General features: G+C 38.7%; 1 protein-coding gene across 1 annotated transcript in view; it reads right to left on the bottom strand.

Annotated features, from left to right (window-relative positions):
* Nucleotides 1-6,463: 6,463 nt before the first annotated feature.
* The window catches only part of CCDC148 (coiled-coil domain containing 148), a 201,484-nt gene continuing 189,185 nt past the window's right edge, over nucleotides 6,464-18,762 (bottom strand). The window contains 3 exon segments of the mRNA XM_052636231.1: nucleotides 6,464-6,610; nucleotides 10,680-10,820; nucleotides 12,948-13,065. Coding sequence (XP_052492191.1) covers nucleotides 6,464-6,610; nucleotides 10,680-10,820; nucleotides 12,948-13,065 — 406 coding nt within the window.

The following is an 18,762-nucleotide window of genomic DNA, read 5'->3' as shown; positions in this document are numbered from 1 at the left end:
AAGAAAAACCTCATTTCAAGTATAAATGAAAAAAGAAAAGGATCAGATCTTAACACTAACAGGAAAAAAACAGATTAAGAAGCAGAATAACATCCCTACAGATCAGGAATGAACACAGAAAGACAGCATAAGACAGATTAGAATTATAATCTAAAAGTTAACAAAACAATACAAGATAAAAAATAATAATCAGAATTGTGAAACTCAGAAATTATGTGATATAGTCGCAGAAAAAATTCTAAAGGAAAAAAAAAACATTTCAGAAACAAGATTAACTAGAAGAAAAAACAAAACAAAACAATGGCCTAAAGATTTCAATGGACATTTCTTCAAAGAAGACATACAAACGATCAAATAAGCATATTAAAAAATGCTTAATGTCACTAATAATTAAGTAAATGTGAATCTAAACCACAATGAGATACCAATTCACACCTATTAGGATGGCTGGTAAAAACAAGTCAAAATCAAAATAACAAGTGCTAGAGAGCTGTAGAGGATATGAAGACATTGGAAACCTTGTACATTGCTGTCAGGAATAAAAAAGAGAAACAGCTGCTATGGAAAACAGTTTGACCAATTTTCAAGAAATTTAACATAGAATTAGTATATCATCTAGTGATTTGACTTCTGGGAATATACTCAAAAGAATTAAAAGCAAGGGGTGTGAACAGATATTTGTGTACCAATATTCATAAAAGCCATATTCATGATAGTCAAAAGGAGAAAACATACCAACTGTTCACTGAGACATGAACAAAATATGGTTTTAAAAAGTGATATATACTATTCAGCCTAGAAAAGGAATGAAATTCTATACATGCTATGACATGGATGAATTTTTAAAGCATGATGGTAAGTGAAATAAGCCATTCACAAAAGAATAAATACTTCATAATTTGAATTATATGAAATACCAATTTGGAAAACTCAGCAGTGGCCATAGGACTGGAAAAGGTCAGTTTTCATTTTGATCCCAAAGAAAGGCAATGCCAAAGAATGTTCAAACTACTGCACAATTGCACTCATCTCACACATTAGTAATGCTCAAAATTCTCCAAGCCAGTCTTCAACAGGATGTGAACCAAGAACTAACTTCTAGATGTACAAGCTGGATTTAGAAGAGGCAGAGGAACCAGACATCAAATAGCCAACATCCATTGGATCATCAAAAAAGCAAGACAGTTCCAGAAAAATATCTACTTCTGCTTTATTGACTATGCCAAAGCCTTTGACTGTGTGGATCACAACAAACTGTGGAAAATTCTGAAAGAGATGGGAATACCAGACCACCTTTCCTGCCTCCTGAGAAATCTGTATACAGGTTAAAAAGCAGCAGTTAGAACTGGACATTGAACAATGGACTGATTCCAAATTGGGAAAGGAGTATGTCAAGGCTGTATATTGTCACCCTGCTTATTTAACTTATATGCAGAGTATACCAGGAGAAATCCCGGGTTGGATGAAACACAAGCTGGAATCAAAATTGCTGGGAGAAATATCAATAACCTCAGATATGCAGATGACACCACCCTTATAGCAGAAAGTGAAGAGGAACTAAAAAGCGTCTCTGCAATTTTTTAAGGAATCTCCACACTGTTCTCCATAGTGGCTGTACTAGTTTGCATTCCCACCAACAGTGTAGGAGGGTTCCCTTTTCTCCACACCCTCTCCAGCATTTATTGCTTGCAGATTTTTGGATTGCAGACATTCTGACTGGTGTGAAGTGGTACCTCATTGTGGTTTTGATTTGCATTTCTCTAATAATGAGTGATGTTGAGCATCTTTTCGTGTGTTTGTTAGCCATCCATATGTCTTCTTTGGAGAAATGTCTATTTAGTTCTTTGGCCCATTTTTTGATTGGGTCGTTTATTTTTCTGGAATTGAGCTGCATAAGTTGCTTGTATATTTCTGAGATTAGTTGTTTGTCAGTTGCTTCATTTGCTATTATTTTCTCCCATTCAGAAGGCTGTCTTTTCACCTTGCTTATATTTTCCTTTGTTGTGCAGAAGCTTTTAATTTTAATTAGATCCCATTTGTTTATTTTTGCTTTTATTTCCAGAATTCTGGGAGGTGGATCATAGAGGATCCTGCTGTGATTTATGTCGGAGAGTGTTTTGCCTATGTTCTTCTCTAGGAGTTTTATAGTTTCTGGTCTTACATTTTGATCTTTAATCCATTTTGAGTTTATTTTCATGTGCGGTGTTAGAAAGTGATCTAGTTTCATTCTTTTACAAGTGGTTGACCAGTTTTCCCAGCACCACTTGTTAAAGAGGTTGTCTTTACTCCATTGTATATTCTTGCCTCCTTTGTCAAAGATAAGGTGTCCATATGTGTGTGGATTTATCTCTGGGCTTTCTATTTTGTTCCATTGATCTATATGTCTGTCTTTGTGCCAGTACCATACTGTCTTGATGACTGTGGCTTTGTAGTAGAGCGTGAAGTCAGGCAAGTTGATTCCTCCAGTTCCATTCTTCTTTCTCAAGATTGCTTTGGCAATTCGAGGTTTTCTGTATTTCCATACAAATCTTGAAATTATTTGTTCTAGTTCTGTGAAAAATATGGGTGGTAGCTTGATAGGGATTGCACTGAATTTGTAAATTGCTTTGGGTTCCCACTGCTGGGCATACACACCGAGGAAACCAGAACTGAAAGAGACACATGTACCCCAATGTTCATCGCAGCACTGTTTATAATAGCCAGGACATGGAAACAACCTAGATGTCCATCAGCAGATGAATGGATAAGAAAGCGGTGGTACATATACACAATGGAGTATTACTCAGCCATTAAAAAGAATTCATTTGAATCAGTTCTGATGAGATGGATGAAACTGGAGCCGATTATACAGAGTGAAGTAAGCCAGAAAGAAAAACACCAATACAGTATACTAACACATATATATGGAATTTAGAAAGATGGCAATGACGACCCTGTATGCAAGACAGCAAAAAAGACACAGATGTGTATAATGGACTTTTGGACTCAGAGGGAGAGGGAGAGGGTGGGATGATTTGGGAGAATGGCATTCTAACATGTATACTATCATGTAAGAATTGAATCGCCAGTCTATGTCTGACTCAGGATACAGCAAGCTTGGGGCTGGTGCATGGGGATGACCCACAGAGATGTTATGGGGAGGGAGGTGGGAGGGGGGTTCATGTTTGGGAACGCATGTAAGAATTAAAGATTTTAAAATTAAAAAAATAAAAAACTAATAAAAAAAGAAAAAAAAATAAAAAGAAGGAAAAGCTGAAAAACAAAACAAAACAAACAAAAAAATAAAATAAAAAGCCTCTTGATGAAAGTGAAAGAGGAGAGTGAAAAAGCTGGCTTAAAACTCAACATTCAAAAAACTAAGATCATGGCATCTAGTCCCATCACTTCATGGCAAATAGATGGGGAAACAGTGGAAACAGTGAGAGACACTATTTTCTTGGGCTCTAAAATCTCTGCAGATGGTGACTGCAGTCATGAAATTAAAAGACGCTTACTCCTTAGAAGAAAAGCTATGACAAACCTAGATGGTATATTAAGAAGCACAGACATTACTTCGCTGACAAAGGTCCACCTAGTCAAAGCTATGGTTTTTCTAATAGTAATGTATGGATGTGAAAATTGGACCATAAAGAAAGCTGAGTGCTAAAGAATTGATGATTTGAACTGTGGTGCTGGAGAAGACTCTTGAGAGTCCCTTGGACTGCAAGATCAAACCAGTCAATCCTAAAGGAAATCGTCCTGAATATTCATTGGAAGGACTGATGCTGAACCTGAAGCATCAATCCTTTGGCCACCTGATCTGAAGAACTGACTCATTGGAAAAGACCCTGATGCTGAGAAAGACTGAAAGCAGGAGAAGGGGATGGACAGAGGATGAGATGATTGGATGGGATCACCAACTCGATGGACATGAGTTTGAGCAAGTTCTGGGATTTGGTGATCAACAGGAAAGTCTGGCATGCTGTGTCCATGGGATCACAGAAAGTCAAACATGAGTGAGCAACTGAACTGAACTGAAAATAGGCAAATTTACAGAAATAGAAAGTAGAATAGTGGTTACCAGCGGCTGCTGCTGCTGCTAAATCACTTCAGTCGTGTCCGACTCTGTGCGATCCCATAGACGGCAGCCCACTAGGTTCCCTCAACCCTGGGATTCTCTAGGCAAGAACACCAGAGTGGGTTGCCATTTCCTTCTCCAATGCATGAAAGTGAAATGTGAAAGTGAAGTCGCTCAGTTGTGTCTGACTCTTCATGACCCCATGGACTGCAGCCTACCAGGCTCCTCCGTCCATGGGATTTTCCAGGCAAGAGTACTGGAGTAGGGTGCCATCACCTTCTCTGTACCAGTGGCTAGCAGAGGTCAATGGAAAGTTCTTTTGGATGAATACAGAATCTCATTTTGGGATTACAAAACGTTATGGAGATGGACAATAGTTATGATTGCACAAGAGTAATTCAAATAATTATAATCAAAATATACTGTTTTTAAGCATCATCCCTTGGGTGATTCAACAATAAAGAAAGATAGAAGTAGAAGGTCTAATCTGAGAGTTCTCCAAAACTTAGAGACTGATGGAGATGGAGGAGTCAGCAAAAAAGTCTGAGAAGAGACTAAGGAAGTAGGAGGTAAAGCAGATTGATGTCATAGAGGTGCCAAGAGAGGAACATGTTCCAAGATGGGGTGGTTGTAATGCTGCCATGAAGTTAGCAAGATGATAACAGAAAATGGTCATTGGATTTGTCAGTATGGAGTTCACTGGTGACCTTGCTAAGAGCAGTGCCAGTGGTGGGTGAAGGAAACCTAACTCAGGACAAGTGACGGTAACTAGAATGTGAAGTGAAAAAAGTGAAAGTGTTAGTTGCTCAGTCGTGTCCAGCTATTTGCTCCTCTGTCCATGGCAAGAATACTGGAGTGGGTAGCCATTCCCTTCTCCAGGGGATCTTCCTGACCCAGGGATTAAACCTGGGTCTCCTGCATTGTAGGCAGATTCTTCACCATCTGAGCCATCAGGGAAGCCACAACTAGAAACTGAGAAGACAACTAAATACCAGGAGGCAACTCCTTCAAGAAGTTTACCTAAGAAGAGGAGCAGAGAAATAGCTTGGAAGCTCGGGGAAAATGTGAGGTTAATGGAGATCAGTTTTTAAAGTGGCATTTATTCAAGCATAGGTATATGCTGAAGGAAAACTTGAAAATATAGGAGAGAAAGAGCATAACCAAGCAAGACAAATTCTTGTGGAACTGAGAGGGGATGAAGCTTAAATCACACATGGATTTCAGGTTATGTTTTTTGTGTGTGTCATTTTAAAACTACTTACTGATCAGGACTCGCTAGATTGATTTAATGACCTACAGTTTGAAAAACAATGGACCTACAACATATTATTTTATTTTCCTGAATCTATTTCTTTAACCATAAAATGGGAATGACAACCTTATAAGGTTGTTATGGTGGTCAAATAAGACATTATATGTAAAGTATATGGTACTGAGCACACAGCTTGTGCTCAATAAATGTAACTATTATTAAAACTATTTTTTTAAAACAGAGAAAGTTAATAAGGTCTGAGTTTGGGCATAGCCAGAACATATCTAGGCTGCTGCCCAAACTTCAACTAATATTTTCATCATAACCACAAGCATCAGATCTATGGTGTCACTATCTCCTGCTGTAGAGCACCAGCTACTTCTATTTGTGTGATTGTTTAGAAATAGCAAAAAATTATGCTTGAGTTTTATTTGAATCACTTCCTTTCTACAAAATCATCCAGATATTTAATTGAGAACAGGGAAATTTTGATAGCATTCTAAATTTTAAAACATTCCTCCCAAAGAACCATACAAATGCATTTTCCCAAGCCAAACAGATATCCCTAGGCTTGAACTGCTATTTCTAATTTCTAATTTATTCTTACAGGCTAATATACAAAATGAAATTATTTGGATGATTGGTTTGCAGTAAATATGGTAAACCAAACTGGCTTCTAAATTTAGAGAAAGGTTGAGTCTCCTCTTAGAATAATGGAGAAATAATAGAAGTATTAATGACAATGAAACTTTCATAATTAAAAAGTCAAATTCTGAAATAACAAGCAGAAATGAACATTATTAGGTAACAACAGCATAAATTGTGATTCTTGCAAATGTTTATTTTGAGCTCTTTTCATGGGATAATGCAACCTCCAAAATATAATTTAATAAATGATAATATATGTTCCAGATGTGTCATAATTAAGTTTGATAGTCTTTGGAGAATTTAGTACTATTAAACATAAAAAGAGATTGGAAAATAGTGCATAAAATTCTAAAAATCATAAAAGAAAGACAAAATTGTTTTAATAGATGCTATGACTTCTACATCTGATAATTTGTAAACTTTTAGAAAGTAGTAATTATTATTATCCATATAAATGTATTCAAAGAAAAATCTTGTTTATGTATAATAGGATTTGAGGATGAACTCTAGATTTTAAAAACAGTAGACTCCATATCCTTTCTTGGAGGTTTTTGAGGACTGATTTTTGGTAATATCTCTTTGGCATAAAATGTTTTATGAAGTCCAGCTTCTCGGAGTGCTAACTCAAAACGAAGTCTAGGGTCAGAAATTATCTGTAGAAATAAAATGATATAAATATTATATATATAAATAATATAAGTAATACAAATAATATAAAATAATACAAATAAATTTACTGAAGTAAATTTTATCCTTTAGTTCCATATTTCCACAAGCTGTATAGTTTGATTTTGCTAGATGGATGACTAGATGACAATAAATTTTGCGTATACAGTAACCATATTCTGATTATTTTTACTGAAATAAAGGTCAAAATTTTTTGACGTTATCACTTTTCAGTATATCAGTGGTTTCCAACATACGATGTATAGAGTATTGTATACTAGATTAGTCAAAATAAAACATTAAAATTATTTAAAAATGGGATAAAAGAAGCTTACTTTCAGTACTATCATTGATTTGTTATTTATTGTTAGCTGGGATTATAAAATATAAGCAACCATTAATTAAAATAAACCTAAATCACAATCTTGTATATTTGTCTTTAAACAGACATTTTAATTTCTCCATCATTTGGCAGTATGTAAGTTAAGTTCAAATACATGGCTGCTACTTGAAAAACACAATCAACAGAACTTTTCTTCCAAGGCCAGATTTCTATTTCAAGCAGAACTAGAAAATGGTTCTATCAATCTGATTCTAAGTGGGAATAGACATATGAGTAGTTCAATTTCTGTTTTCATTTATAGCTGATTGGGCTTTATTTCTTCTTCTTATGAATATTAATGTCAACAGACACTGTTTGCAATGATAAAAAAGTGGCCACATATAGATTTCAGCTAATGAAGCATTTTACATGAACATTATCCCCCTAGAGGATGGGATAATAAGCTGTTGAAAAAGCAGCCCCTCCTTCAAGGAGCTCTTAAACTAACAGAGGTAATAAGAATGTCCACAGATAACAGCAGTCCATGGCAACATGTGACAGATGCTCCCAGAATACTAGAACGCACTGGGACATCTCCAGGTGCCAGCGGGGCTAGGATGGCCTCAGGTAAGGAGAATAACTTGAGCTAACTTTGAGGTTCAACTTATTCTTCTATAAGGTCGGGAGTGGGAGTGGAGGAGGAAGAGAGATCAAGCAAGAAAGGAAGGCATAGGCTAACTTAGAGATGAAATGGGTCAATTTAGGATCAGGGTAATCTGGGTGGAGTACTCGGTACCATTGGGGAACATTGGAAAAGGACACTTCTAAGACTAGGACTTGAATTTCAAAGGCTTGAAATCTATGTCATGGAGTCTGGGGAGCTACTGAGGTTGTGTTTCTGTTTTCAGAATGGAACTAATATAATGAGAACTGTTGCATAAGGAGATACATCTGATTATAAGTTCAGGATAAATTAAGGCAGCAGGCAAATAAGAGACAGAGGCACGAAGAGTGCTTAAGAATCTACTACAATTGTCTAGACATAAAGTAATAAATGCCTAAAATTGGCTGGTAGCAAAGAAGAGATAACTGTCCAAAACATTATGAAAGGAAGAATCAATAGAACTTGGCAACTGATCAGATACAGGGACGGGGGCAACGATGCATATAAATGGAGAATAACACAAAATTTGTGTTGGCAAAGCAAAATATTTAAGTCTTAGACTTAGGTTTCTTCTCTTTTGCCCCAAGAGAGTCTTCCTGGTCACTTTCATCCACTTCCAAGGATTCATGCTCCACCTGTGTGCTGTTGACATCCTAATTATCTCCAGGATTCACCATTTCTCCCCCAGCTCCAGATGTATGATGTTTAAAACATTTTCATAATAATAGTTTTTTCAACATATATCAAGTGAAATGGACATCTGCCTCCCATACTGATGTCCCTTTTCCCAATTCTCCTCCCCAGAGAAAGCCCAGTAGTTTCTTGCAAGCATGTATTAGACATCTTCACCCTAAACCTGACATGAACAAAGCAACTGCTCTCTCCCTAAGTCTGTTTTTTCCTTCTGTATTCTTATATGGTTAATGGCAGCACCACCTAATGATTGTAATTTATTGAATTACTACTAGGTGCCAGACAATATTCTAGGCTGCTGCTGCTAAGTCACTTCAGTTGTGTCCGACTCTATGCGTCCCTGTAGACAGCACCCCACCAGGCTCCCCTGTCCCTGGGATTCTCCAGGCAAGAACACTGGAGTGGGTTGCCATTTCCTTCTCCAATGCAGGAAAGTGAAAAGTGAAAGTGAAGTCGCTCAGTCATGCCCGACCCTCAGCAACCCCATGGACTGCAGCCTACCAGGCTCCTCCGTCCATGGGATTTTCCAGGCAAGAGTACTGGAGTGGGGTGCCATTGCCTTCTCCAAATATTCTAGGCAATTGACATTTATTGTCCTAATCATCACAAAAACTTACAAATTATTGTTTTACAGATGAAGTAAACAAAAACATAAAGATGTTAACAGCTTACACAAGTTCACACAGCCAGCAAACAGTGGATGTGGATTTTAATCCAAAGTGTAGGCTCTTCCCAATATCACTTGCTGCCTAGTTTAGAATCACCCTCGCTTTCATTGTCCTCTCCTCAGCCAGAGCCATACATGCCTCCACATCCCACCCTCCCCCTATGCCGCCCTCCCCTGACTCCACCCCACTTCCATGAGGTCTCCACCATCTTAAAAGAACCCAACTCCACCTCCACCAATTTTCCATTCAGACACATTGCTATAACATGAAGCCTTTATATACTTCACTTGCTTCAAAGTCTCCCCTCTGCTCATAGGTCGAAAGTCTTTAGAAAGTAAGATCTACTATACTTTCCACAGTCTGACCCAAATTTATGTTTGCAATCTTATCTCCCAGCACCCAAGACGTACAAGTAAGGACCTCTTTTCACCCTCTTCTGCTTGATCAAACCCTTATTTCCTCAGCCCAGGTACCTGAAAGCTTTCCGGCTTCTGACTTCAATTCTTTACAAGCCCAGATGCCTTCCTGCTTTGACTTCTAGAGATACTATTGCATCTTCTTAACCCCTCTTCCTATGCCCACCCCACCCCCATTCAGTTTTGCTGTTGTTTTTAGTTTAAATTATCTGGAATGAATTCTGTTACTGATGCCAAAATTCCTCAGTTAAGATGGAGCTTAGTTCCATCTTTTCTGCCTTCTCTGCCTCTCATTCAGCGTTGTCTTCACTCCCCTCCTCTTGCTGCTGCAGCCCTCAGCTGCAGGTGATCTCCTGCAGGGAGAGGTGAACTCACTCTAGCGGCCATTCCCGTGCATTCTACCTTCCTTCCCAACCCAATTCTCCTGCTCACTTCCTCCACACAGAACAAGTTTATCTTGTTTGGGATGCAGCCCTGGCACCTGGCTCAGTGCAGATACAGTATATGTTCCATAAATATCTGCCTAATTAATATGTAAATTGTTCTTTTTATTAATATTCCCTAGCATATGCAGCACATCATAGAGGCATATTAGATTTATTTGTCATTGGATGAATGTATAAAGTTTCCTGCTTTTAAAATAATTAAACATTTAGCTTTTCTTAGATTTATAAAATTTACAGCTACTTTCTCCCTTAACTTCCATGATATTCAATCATTCATATGTCCTGGCTCCCTCTTCCATCCACCTAAAAAAAAAGCTTCTTAAAATCCCTTCTCTGTTATAGAAACAGACTAAAATGATTCAGAAGCACTTAGAAATAATTAATCTCTTAATACCTTTTTCCACAGCAAGCATTTTATCATTAGCTCCAATACATTATTTTCTGTTCATTTTAATTTCAGAAAGCTTCCCTCTGCTTTGTCTTATCAGTATCATCAATTGTTTCATTAATAGCATGTATATTATGCACTTAAATAAATTCTGAATATGATAAATATTTAAACAAAAATACAATATTAACACAACTTTAAAGTAAAATTTTATAAAGTTGTTTTAGATTAAAATAATTTCCAGTGACACATTCATAACATTTTCAAAGTGTTTTGTTCTATGGTCACCTATTAACATTTTATAATATTAAGAACTGTCCAGTAATTACATGCAATTTATGCTAATATGCATGTATTTAAATATAAACATTATAAATAATTTGTAACCCAAATGCACACTTCTGCAATTCTTATCATCATCACGGCTTTTGCATCAATCTTGCTAATTTCCATAATTACCTGCTGTTCATTGTACGTATTCAATGTGAAGAGTGGCTTCTGAAGAATAAATTCTTCTTCAGTTCCAATACCCATCCTTGCTTTTGATGCCACTGTATCTGACATCATTCTAACAGGATCAAATTGAGCGACAATAGCAACCTAAAAGAAGATTGGAACAAGATACATGCTAAATACTTCTGGGCAACATTATTAGTGCTTAATATCCATTAAAGTTAAGAAATGTTATTATTGCATAGTTACAGGTATGATTAAATTTAGATAAAAATTTCTTCCTGATCCAAAGTCAAGGGAAATTTTATATAGAAAACCTACACATTCAATCACCTTGAAAGTAACCAGAAGTAGAAAACATTAATTTTTAGCCACTAGAAATCCGTGGCCACAGTAATGACTCCATGAAGCTTTCTAAAAAGTTTAATCTGATAAAGCTGAGTCTAGAGTATATCATTTATGGGTAAAGTCATGTGTGTTAGCATTATTGAGCATGATGGGTGAGTTTTCATTGTACTGAGCAACAGGATTTCCAGGGACTGTTAAAAACCATTGTTTCCTCTTCCACTGAAAAACTCCAAGAGTCATTTTAACCCAAATGCCCTTGTGCTTTATGATAACTGAAATCAATCAAACCTGCATCCTAATGAAAAGAAGCCACTAATTTTGTAAATTATATGCCACCATTAATAATACCTGCCTGCTAATTCCTAAAGTCAGGAAATAGCAATAGGAAAATGGCATTTTTAATTCCATTTAGAAATTATAATGACATAACTGGAGGTGGCACATACTTTAATTATTATAGGTTTTACTAGCCAAAATGTCTTTTACTATAGTTCTAAACACTGATTACAGATAACAGGCACAGATATTTCCTCTTTCAAAGGTCTCACAGATGGAAAAAGAATCTTCATCATATAGACTGTAGTTGTCAAAATGATATTTTGAACAAAATGTGTTTAGTAATAGTGACATTAAATTTTGTCCCTAGAAGGCCATGGTATATCATTATTGGCTAATGATTGAAAAATTTTAATTTCATTGACTCTAAGATGACCAGATGTATATTCCTATGCTTTTAATTTATTTCTATAATCTACTTATCAATGATGGATATACTATTTATATGCATTTATACTTCCTTTATATGATTTCATTTAACTTAACTGCCTTGGTTTGAATTCATATTTACATTGAGTAGCTAGATGACTTTGGGAAAACTCTGGGCTGCCTCAATTTTCTCTTCTATAAAATAATAATTCCTACATCATAGGGTTGGGGTAGGAGTTAAATGAGGTAAGACCTAAGAGCATTTAAACAGTGTGAACACACATTACTACAAACCTATGAGGTAGGCAGCTGTTGTGCTGTTGTTCAGTTACCAAGTTGCCTCTGACTCTCTGAGATCCCAAGGATGAGATAGGTACTATCATTCCACTTTTTAGAGGAGGAAATTAAGTTTAGGGGGGTTAAGTGAAAGACCTAAGTTTCCTCTGCCAGTAAGCAGTGAGCCAGGTTGTACCAGCTTTGAAGGAAACCAGAGGTGGAGTTCTTATCCAAGATTCGATGCTAACTCCCAACCACATAGGAGGAGAGCCAGTCAGTCATTTCCTGTCAGCTAGGAAATGGTATCAGAGAAGACTTTGGAGCTGATGAGTTGTGCTTATACTTGTTATGTTAATAATACTGAAAAATTACCAAGCAAAACTACTCTATAACATTTCCTAAGGTCTGAAATTCTTGCTCTTGCTGTCTATCAATACTATTTTCAAAACTTTTGTCTACTTTTATGAGCCAAAGCAATAGGAGGCTTTTATTTCCCCACAAAAACAGTCATTTGAAAAAGTGATTTTTAACCTTTTTGTTGATTGTAGGATATTTCCAAACAGAAGTCCCTTTCCTAGGGAGTATTATCTTGCTCAAGCTCCACCACATTTTTTTTGAGGAGATTAAAATCCTTTAGCTACACGCAGGGTTTCACTGCTATAAATTGATACTATTCCGCTTGTAAACTAGAGGTAATATGGATGTATTTAACTCTTGGGAGAGATTTTTTTTAAAGGTTCTGATAAAGTTCTTTTCATATACTAAGAAACTGAAAATAATTCAACATAAATCTAATTGTTCCCAGGAATGAGGATCGGTGTCCCAATTTGGAAAAGTTACATTTTATATAGCAGATGTCATGAACTAAGTCCTAGTAATAATGTTGTTAAGAGCACTTAGAAACATTTTTTAAACCACCCATGAAATTCTCCAAATTAAAAACACCTGTTTCCTCAGGGCTTCTAGTCGCTTTTCTCTTTCTTCTTCTTCAAGTGCTTCTTGAAGGGCCACTTCTTTTTTCTCCATCAAACGCTTTTCCAATAATTCTTGTCTATATTTAACCCTTTAAAAATAATGCACAGGGAAGTTAGGAGAACATCACGATAATGTTGGAGATTATATGGACAGCAGCATATGGGCAGAAGTCATCTCAGAAGTGACATCACTGTCATTTTCTTTTTACTTGCTTTGGATGATTTCTCATATCACAATCATAAAGGATGTTTCTATAAAATATAATTTACAATAATTCTAATAACAATCATAGAACTGCAGGTCATGCGGGCAGGAAAACATGGGGTAAAATCCAATCTCACTCCTTCATTGAAATCATTGTATTAACCATCAGCTGCCACAACTGCAGCTAAGCCAACCTGACAGATGACAGCCTCACCCTTGGGTTATTTCAGCAGTCTTCTAGTAAGTTTTAATACAATATGAGATTTAACAGGCTATGTTACTGTTTGAATAGGCCTAATATTAAAAAGACAAGTAAATAAAATACTATAATATGCCCAAAGTATCTCAATTACTAGAGTTTAAACCAAACTTTATACTGTCACTTATTTTGTCAAGAATACTCTATCTGGATGGATGTGTGTGTTTGTGTTAAAAAACGTTGAAAATTGCACATTGACTGTAGATGGCAGCAAAAACATGACTTTCCTTGGGCGTTGTTTCCATCCTCCTTAACAGCAGATATGAAAACCGAGCACATTTAAGTACCTGTTTTAATACTCCAGGGTTCACCTGGCCCTCCTCTGTTGCTTTTTTGGGGAAGCCTCCCTAACTATATTTTTGTCCAAGGTATCATTCTATTGAACTATAGAGATAAGATTTGCCTTTTCAAAAACAGTAGGCACCTGGCTTCTCAAGGTAGAAGGAGGTGTTAGCTCTGTCTTCTATCATTGATGGTTTAGATTTAACTTCCTCTGTGGCAAGAATACACAGAAGAACTGTACAAAAAAGATCTTCATGACCCAGATAATCATGATGGTGTGATCACTCATCTAGAGCCAGACATCCTGGAATGTGAAGTCAACTGGACCTTAGAAAGCATCACTACGAACAAAGCTAGTGGAGGTGATGGAATTCCAGTGGAGCTGTTTCAAATCCTGAAAGATGATGCTGTGAAAGTGCTACACTCAATATGCCAGCAAATTTGGAAAACTCAGCAGTGGCCATAGGACTGGAAAAGGTCAGTTTTCATTCCAATTCCAAAGAAAGGCAACGCCAAAGAATGCTCAAACTACCACACAATTGCACTCATCTCACATGCTAGTAAAGTAATGCTCAAAATTCTCCAAGCCAGGCTTCAGCAATACGTGAACCGTGAACTTCCTGATGTTCAAGCTGGTTTTAGAAAAGGCACAGGAACCAGAGATCAAATTGCCAACATCCACTGGGTCATCGAAAAAGCAAGAGCGTTCCAGAAAAACATCTATTTCTGCTTGATTGACTATGCCAAAGCCTTCGACTGTGTGGATCACAATAAACTGTGGAAAATTCTGAAAGAAATGGGAATACCAGACCACCTGACCTGCCTCTTGAGAAACCTGTATGCAGGTCAGGAAACAACAGTTAGAACTGGACATGGAACAACAGACTGGTTCCAAACAGGAAAAGGAGTACGTCAAAGCTGTATATTGTCACCCTGCTTATTTAACTTCTATGCAGAGTACATCATGAGAAACGCCGGACTGGAAAAAACACAAGCTGGAATCAAGACTGCCAGGAGAAATATCAATCACCTCAGATATGCAGATGACACCACCCTTATGGCAGAAAGTAAAGAGGAACTAAAAAGCCTCTTGATGAAAGTGAAAGAGGAGAGTGAAAAAGTTGGCTTAAAGCTCAACATTCAGAAAACGAAGATCATGGCATCCAGTCCTATCACTTCATGGGAAATAGACGGGGAAACAGTGGAAACAGTGTCAGACTTTACTTTTTTGGGCTCCAAAATAACTGCAGATGGTGATTGCAGCCATGAAATTAAAAGACGCTTACTCCTTGGAAGAAAAGTTATGACCAACCTAGATAGTATATTCAAAAGCATAGACATTACTTGGCCGACTAAAGTCCGTCTAGTCAAGGCTATGGTTTATTCCTGTGGTCATGTATGGATGTGAGAGTTGGACTGTGAAGAAGGCTGAGCGCCCAAGAATTGATGCTTTTGAACTGTGGTGTTGGAGAAGACTCTTGAGAGTCCCTTGGACTGCAAGGAGATCCAACCAGTCCATTATGAAGGAGATCAGCCCTGGGATTTCTTTGGAAGGAATGATGCCAAAGCTGAAACTCCAGTACTTTGGCCACCTCATGTGAAGAGTTGACTCATTGGAAAAGACTGTGATGCTGGGAGGGATTGGGGGCAGGAGGAGAAAGGGACGACAGAGGATGAGATGGCTGGATGGCATCACGGACTTGATGGACTTGAGTCTGGATGAACTCCGGGAGTTGGTGATGGACAGAGAGGCCTGGTGTGCTGCGATTCATGGGGTCGCAGAGAGTCGGACACGACTGAGCGACTGAACTGAACTGATAGCATCAGGGCTTCCTTGGGGGCTCAATGGTAAAGAATCTGCCTGCCAGTGCAGGAGATGCAGGTTCGATTCCTAGGTCGGGAAGATCCCCTGCAGAAGGAAATGGCAACCCACTTCAGTATTTTTGCCTGGGAAATCCCATGGACAGAGGAGCCTGGCAGTCTGCAGTCCAAGTCAGACACAGCTTAGAGACTAAATTACAATGGCATCGGTCACAAATGTACTTTGCCCCAGGGATGCACACCTATATTTCCCTTGGATGTCCCTGCATTAGACCATTTTTATTCTGGATCCTGACATTTACTGAGGTGTTCACTACACATCAAGTCTCGTGCTAATGGCTCATTCAGACTTCACATGTTGGGTACCATCATTTATCTTTAAAGATAAAGAAATGGAGGCATAGAAATGTGATGAAACTTGTCCCAAGCCTCAATGGCAGAACCTGAGGTCAAACCCAGGCGAACTGGCCCCAGAGCCCATGAACAGTTAACTACCATGTTCTTCTCTCTCCTCCCCTTGACAGCTCTACTCACCTCACTGACTGATGAATACCTACTTTGTGCCAAACCCTGTGCTGGAAATTGAGAGCACTCTGAGAAAAAGACCGCTCTTAAAGAGCCTGTGGTTTAACAGAGACAAAAGGCAAGCCCAAGAACTAAACAAGGCATACAGTATCTTCAGAGAGGTATAAATAAGGTCCACCCTGGATTCAGAGGAAAGTGAGATGCCTACTTGCTGAACTGTGAGAAAGACTGGTCGACTTCAGCAAGCACTTTATGGAGGAGGCTGCAGCATCTGAGCTGGGTCTGGAGGACTAGGGTTTGGAGAGGCCACAAGGCATGGCTGAGGTGTGGCAGAGCGAGAGCTGGGACGAGGGTGAGTCCAGGGAGGCTCAGGCTCTGCAAGTGCACGGTTGGCCTCCGAGAGTAGCTGACTTCTTCAGTTTTGTCCTCTGGGCACCTTGCTTGCCTCACCTCGTCACACCACTGGGCACGGAAGGGTTCAAGGTGGCTGAACAGAGTGAGTGGGTGAGCAGTGACAGAGAAGCCCAGAAAAGCACTGAGGGGGCTGAGCCTGGTAGTCACATGGTTCCCTCAATGATCTGCTCTCGGGGAAGAAAACTCTTTAAAACCAGGTTGCTCCTGAGGCTGGCATTGAAGAAGCAGCACTGGGAGAGGAGGGAAGCAGGCAGCAGATACTTTAGGAGCACAAAACCCAGAACGGGACTTTGGGAAGAAGGTCCCAAGCTTGCTTGATGGCTGTGGCTGTTGCCCCATCATCTTCCATTTCAAGAGTCACTACAACCAGACACATGGATTAAAGAATTCACAGGCCAGATTGCTCTCTTTCTCTGATGCCTCTCTGTCATAGAAAGCTCTGTTTCTCATTCCTTCCATTTTCACTAAGGCGTGACACAACTTTCCTAATGAGGTTCTACTCAATTTAAGCACTGAGTACAAGCTAAGGGAACTACTGTGAAGGTTCAATTAAAAGACACCCAGGGATTTGACAATTACCATATGTTAATTCTCAGAACTTCTGAAAAGTTTCTCTTCCTTTGGGATGTATAGGTTGCTTTGTGTGCTGCAAACTTTTGCCTGCTTTGTGGAAAAGTAATAGCTGTTTTAGTTAGAGGAGCTTGACTAGTGAGGAAGAGATTCAAAAGGAGAGTGAAGCATTTGAAGCTATTTGGTAAAGAAAGCTGGCTCATGCTTTACTTTGAAGTTCATTCATTCATCCATCAAAAATTTGAGCACCTCTCTGCGTCAGGGAAGTCAAGGACTTCCCTGGTGGCTTAGATGGTAAAGCGTCTGTCTACAATGCGGGAGACCTGGGTTCGATCCCTGGGTCAGGAAGATCCCCTGGAGAAGGAAATGGCAATCCAATCCAGTATTATTGCCTGGAAAATCCCATGGACAGAGGAGCCTGGTAGGCTACAGTCCATGGGGTCACAAAGAGTCGGACACGACTGAGCGACTTCACTTTCACTTTCACTGCGTCAATCACTGTTGTTAGCACTGGACAAAGGATTTCGGTACAGAAGACATACTCCTGTCCTCACAGAAGTGGACCATCTAATGTGGATACAAAGATCCAGGCAATTATGGCACAGGGTAGCTCTTGCCCTGATGAGACAATGGGGCACAGGTCATGGGAGAAGCACCTTTGCCAGACGTGGGGCATTCAGAGGAGCAGCCACCAGGAAGTGCTCCAAAATTCAGATCTAAAAAAGGAGCAGGAATTCTTCAGAGGGGGAGAGAACAGAAAGAATGTTCTAAGTAGAAAAAAAAAATCATATGAAGGCCCAGAAGGTAAGAGAGCATGGTATGCTTGAAGAACTCAAAAATATTTGGAATGACCAAAAATGAAAATTGTAAGGTGAGGAGTACCAAGAGCTGAGGCTAGGAAGGCAAGGGAGGACAGGTAGTGAGGACTTTGCAAGCATGAGGGCTTTGATCAAGGCAACACAATCAGAAAACTCTCTCCTGTAGTGTGGAGGATGGATTGCTAAGAAGCAAGACCAGAGAGACTTAATTCCAATGCAAAAGAAAGCTTTCCTGAATTAGGGCAGGGGAGGGCTGCTTATAGGAGTTAGGGAGATGATATAGTCTTAAAATTTATGTAGAAAATAGAATAAGTAAGCATTGTTAGTGTTTTTTAAGGGAAAGGGGGAAAGAGAGAGGAAGCTAAGGTTTCCATGCTGCATGGTGAACAATGGCATTCCTCTCTAAAACTGGGGACTTAGAGAAAGCAGGGAGAGAAGGAATTAGGTTGAGTTTAGCCATAGCTCTGCTGTCATAAGATCTGGGCTGGAGGAATGGATGGGGATCTTTATCCATGGCATGGGACTGAGACCGAGAAACAGATAGCACCTATCCAGGAAGGTACTACAGTGTAAGAGGAGGTGGCAGGCCTAAAACTGAGTCCAAAAGAAACACCTTTTTTGGGGGTCATTTTTTCTATGTATGTTTTCAGTATTTATAATTTTATATTATTCACTCATTCATTGACTGGGTGTCCACACTGTGCCAAGTGCTGTTCTAGGGTGGATGATCCACACTGATTAAAAAAAACAAAAAAACAAAAATAACAAAACCCTATTCTCACACTTTCAATTACAGGCATATATTTTCATGTATTTAGAAGTTTAATTTCTTTTCAAAATACCAATTTAATTTCCCCACTCTGCTCAACCCAAGGAAGGGGGCAACTTTTAA

Source organism: Budorcas taxicolor, chromosome 2 (genome assembly GCF_023091745.1).
Source record: "Budorcas taxicolor isolate Tak-1 chromosome 2, Takin1.1, whole genome shotgun sequence".
Classification (NCBI taxonomy): Eukaryota; Metazoa; Chordata; class Mammalia; order Artiodactyla; family Bovidae; genus Budorcas; species Budorcas taxicolor.
Note: the sequence above shows the minus strand (reverse complement) of the source record. Positions and strands in the feature narration are given on the sequence as shown.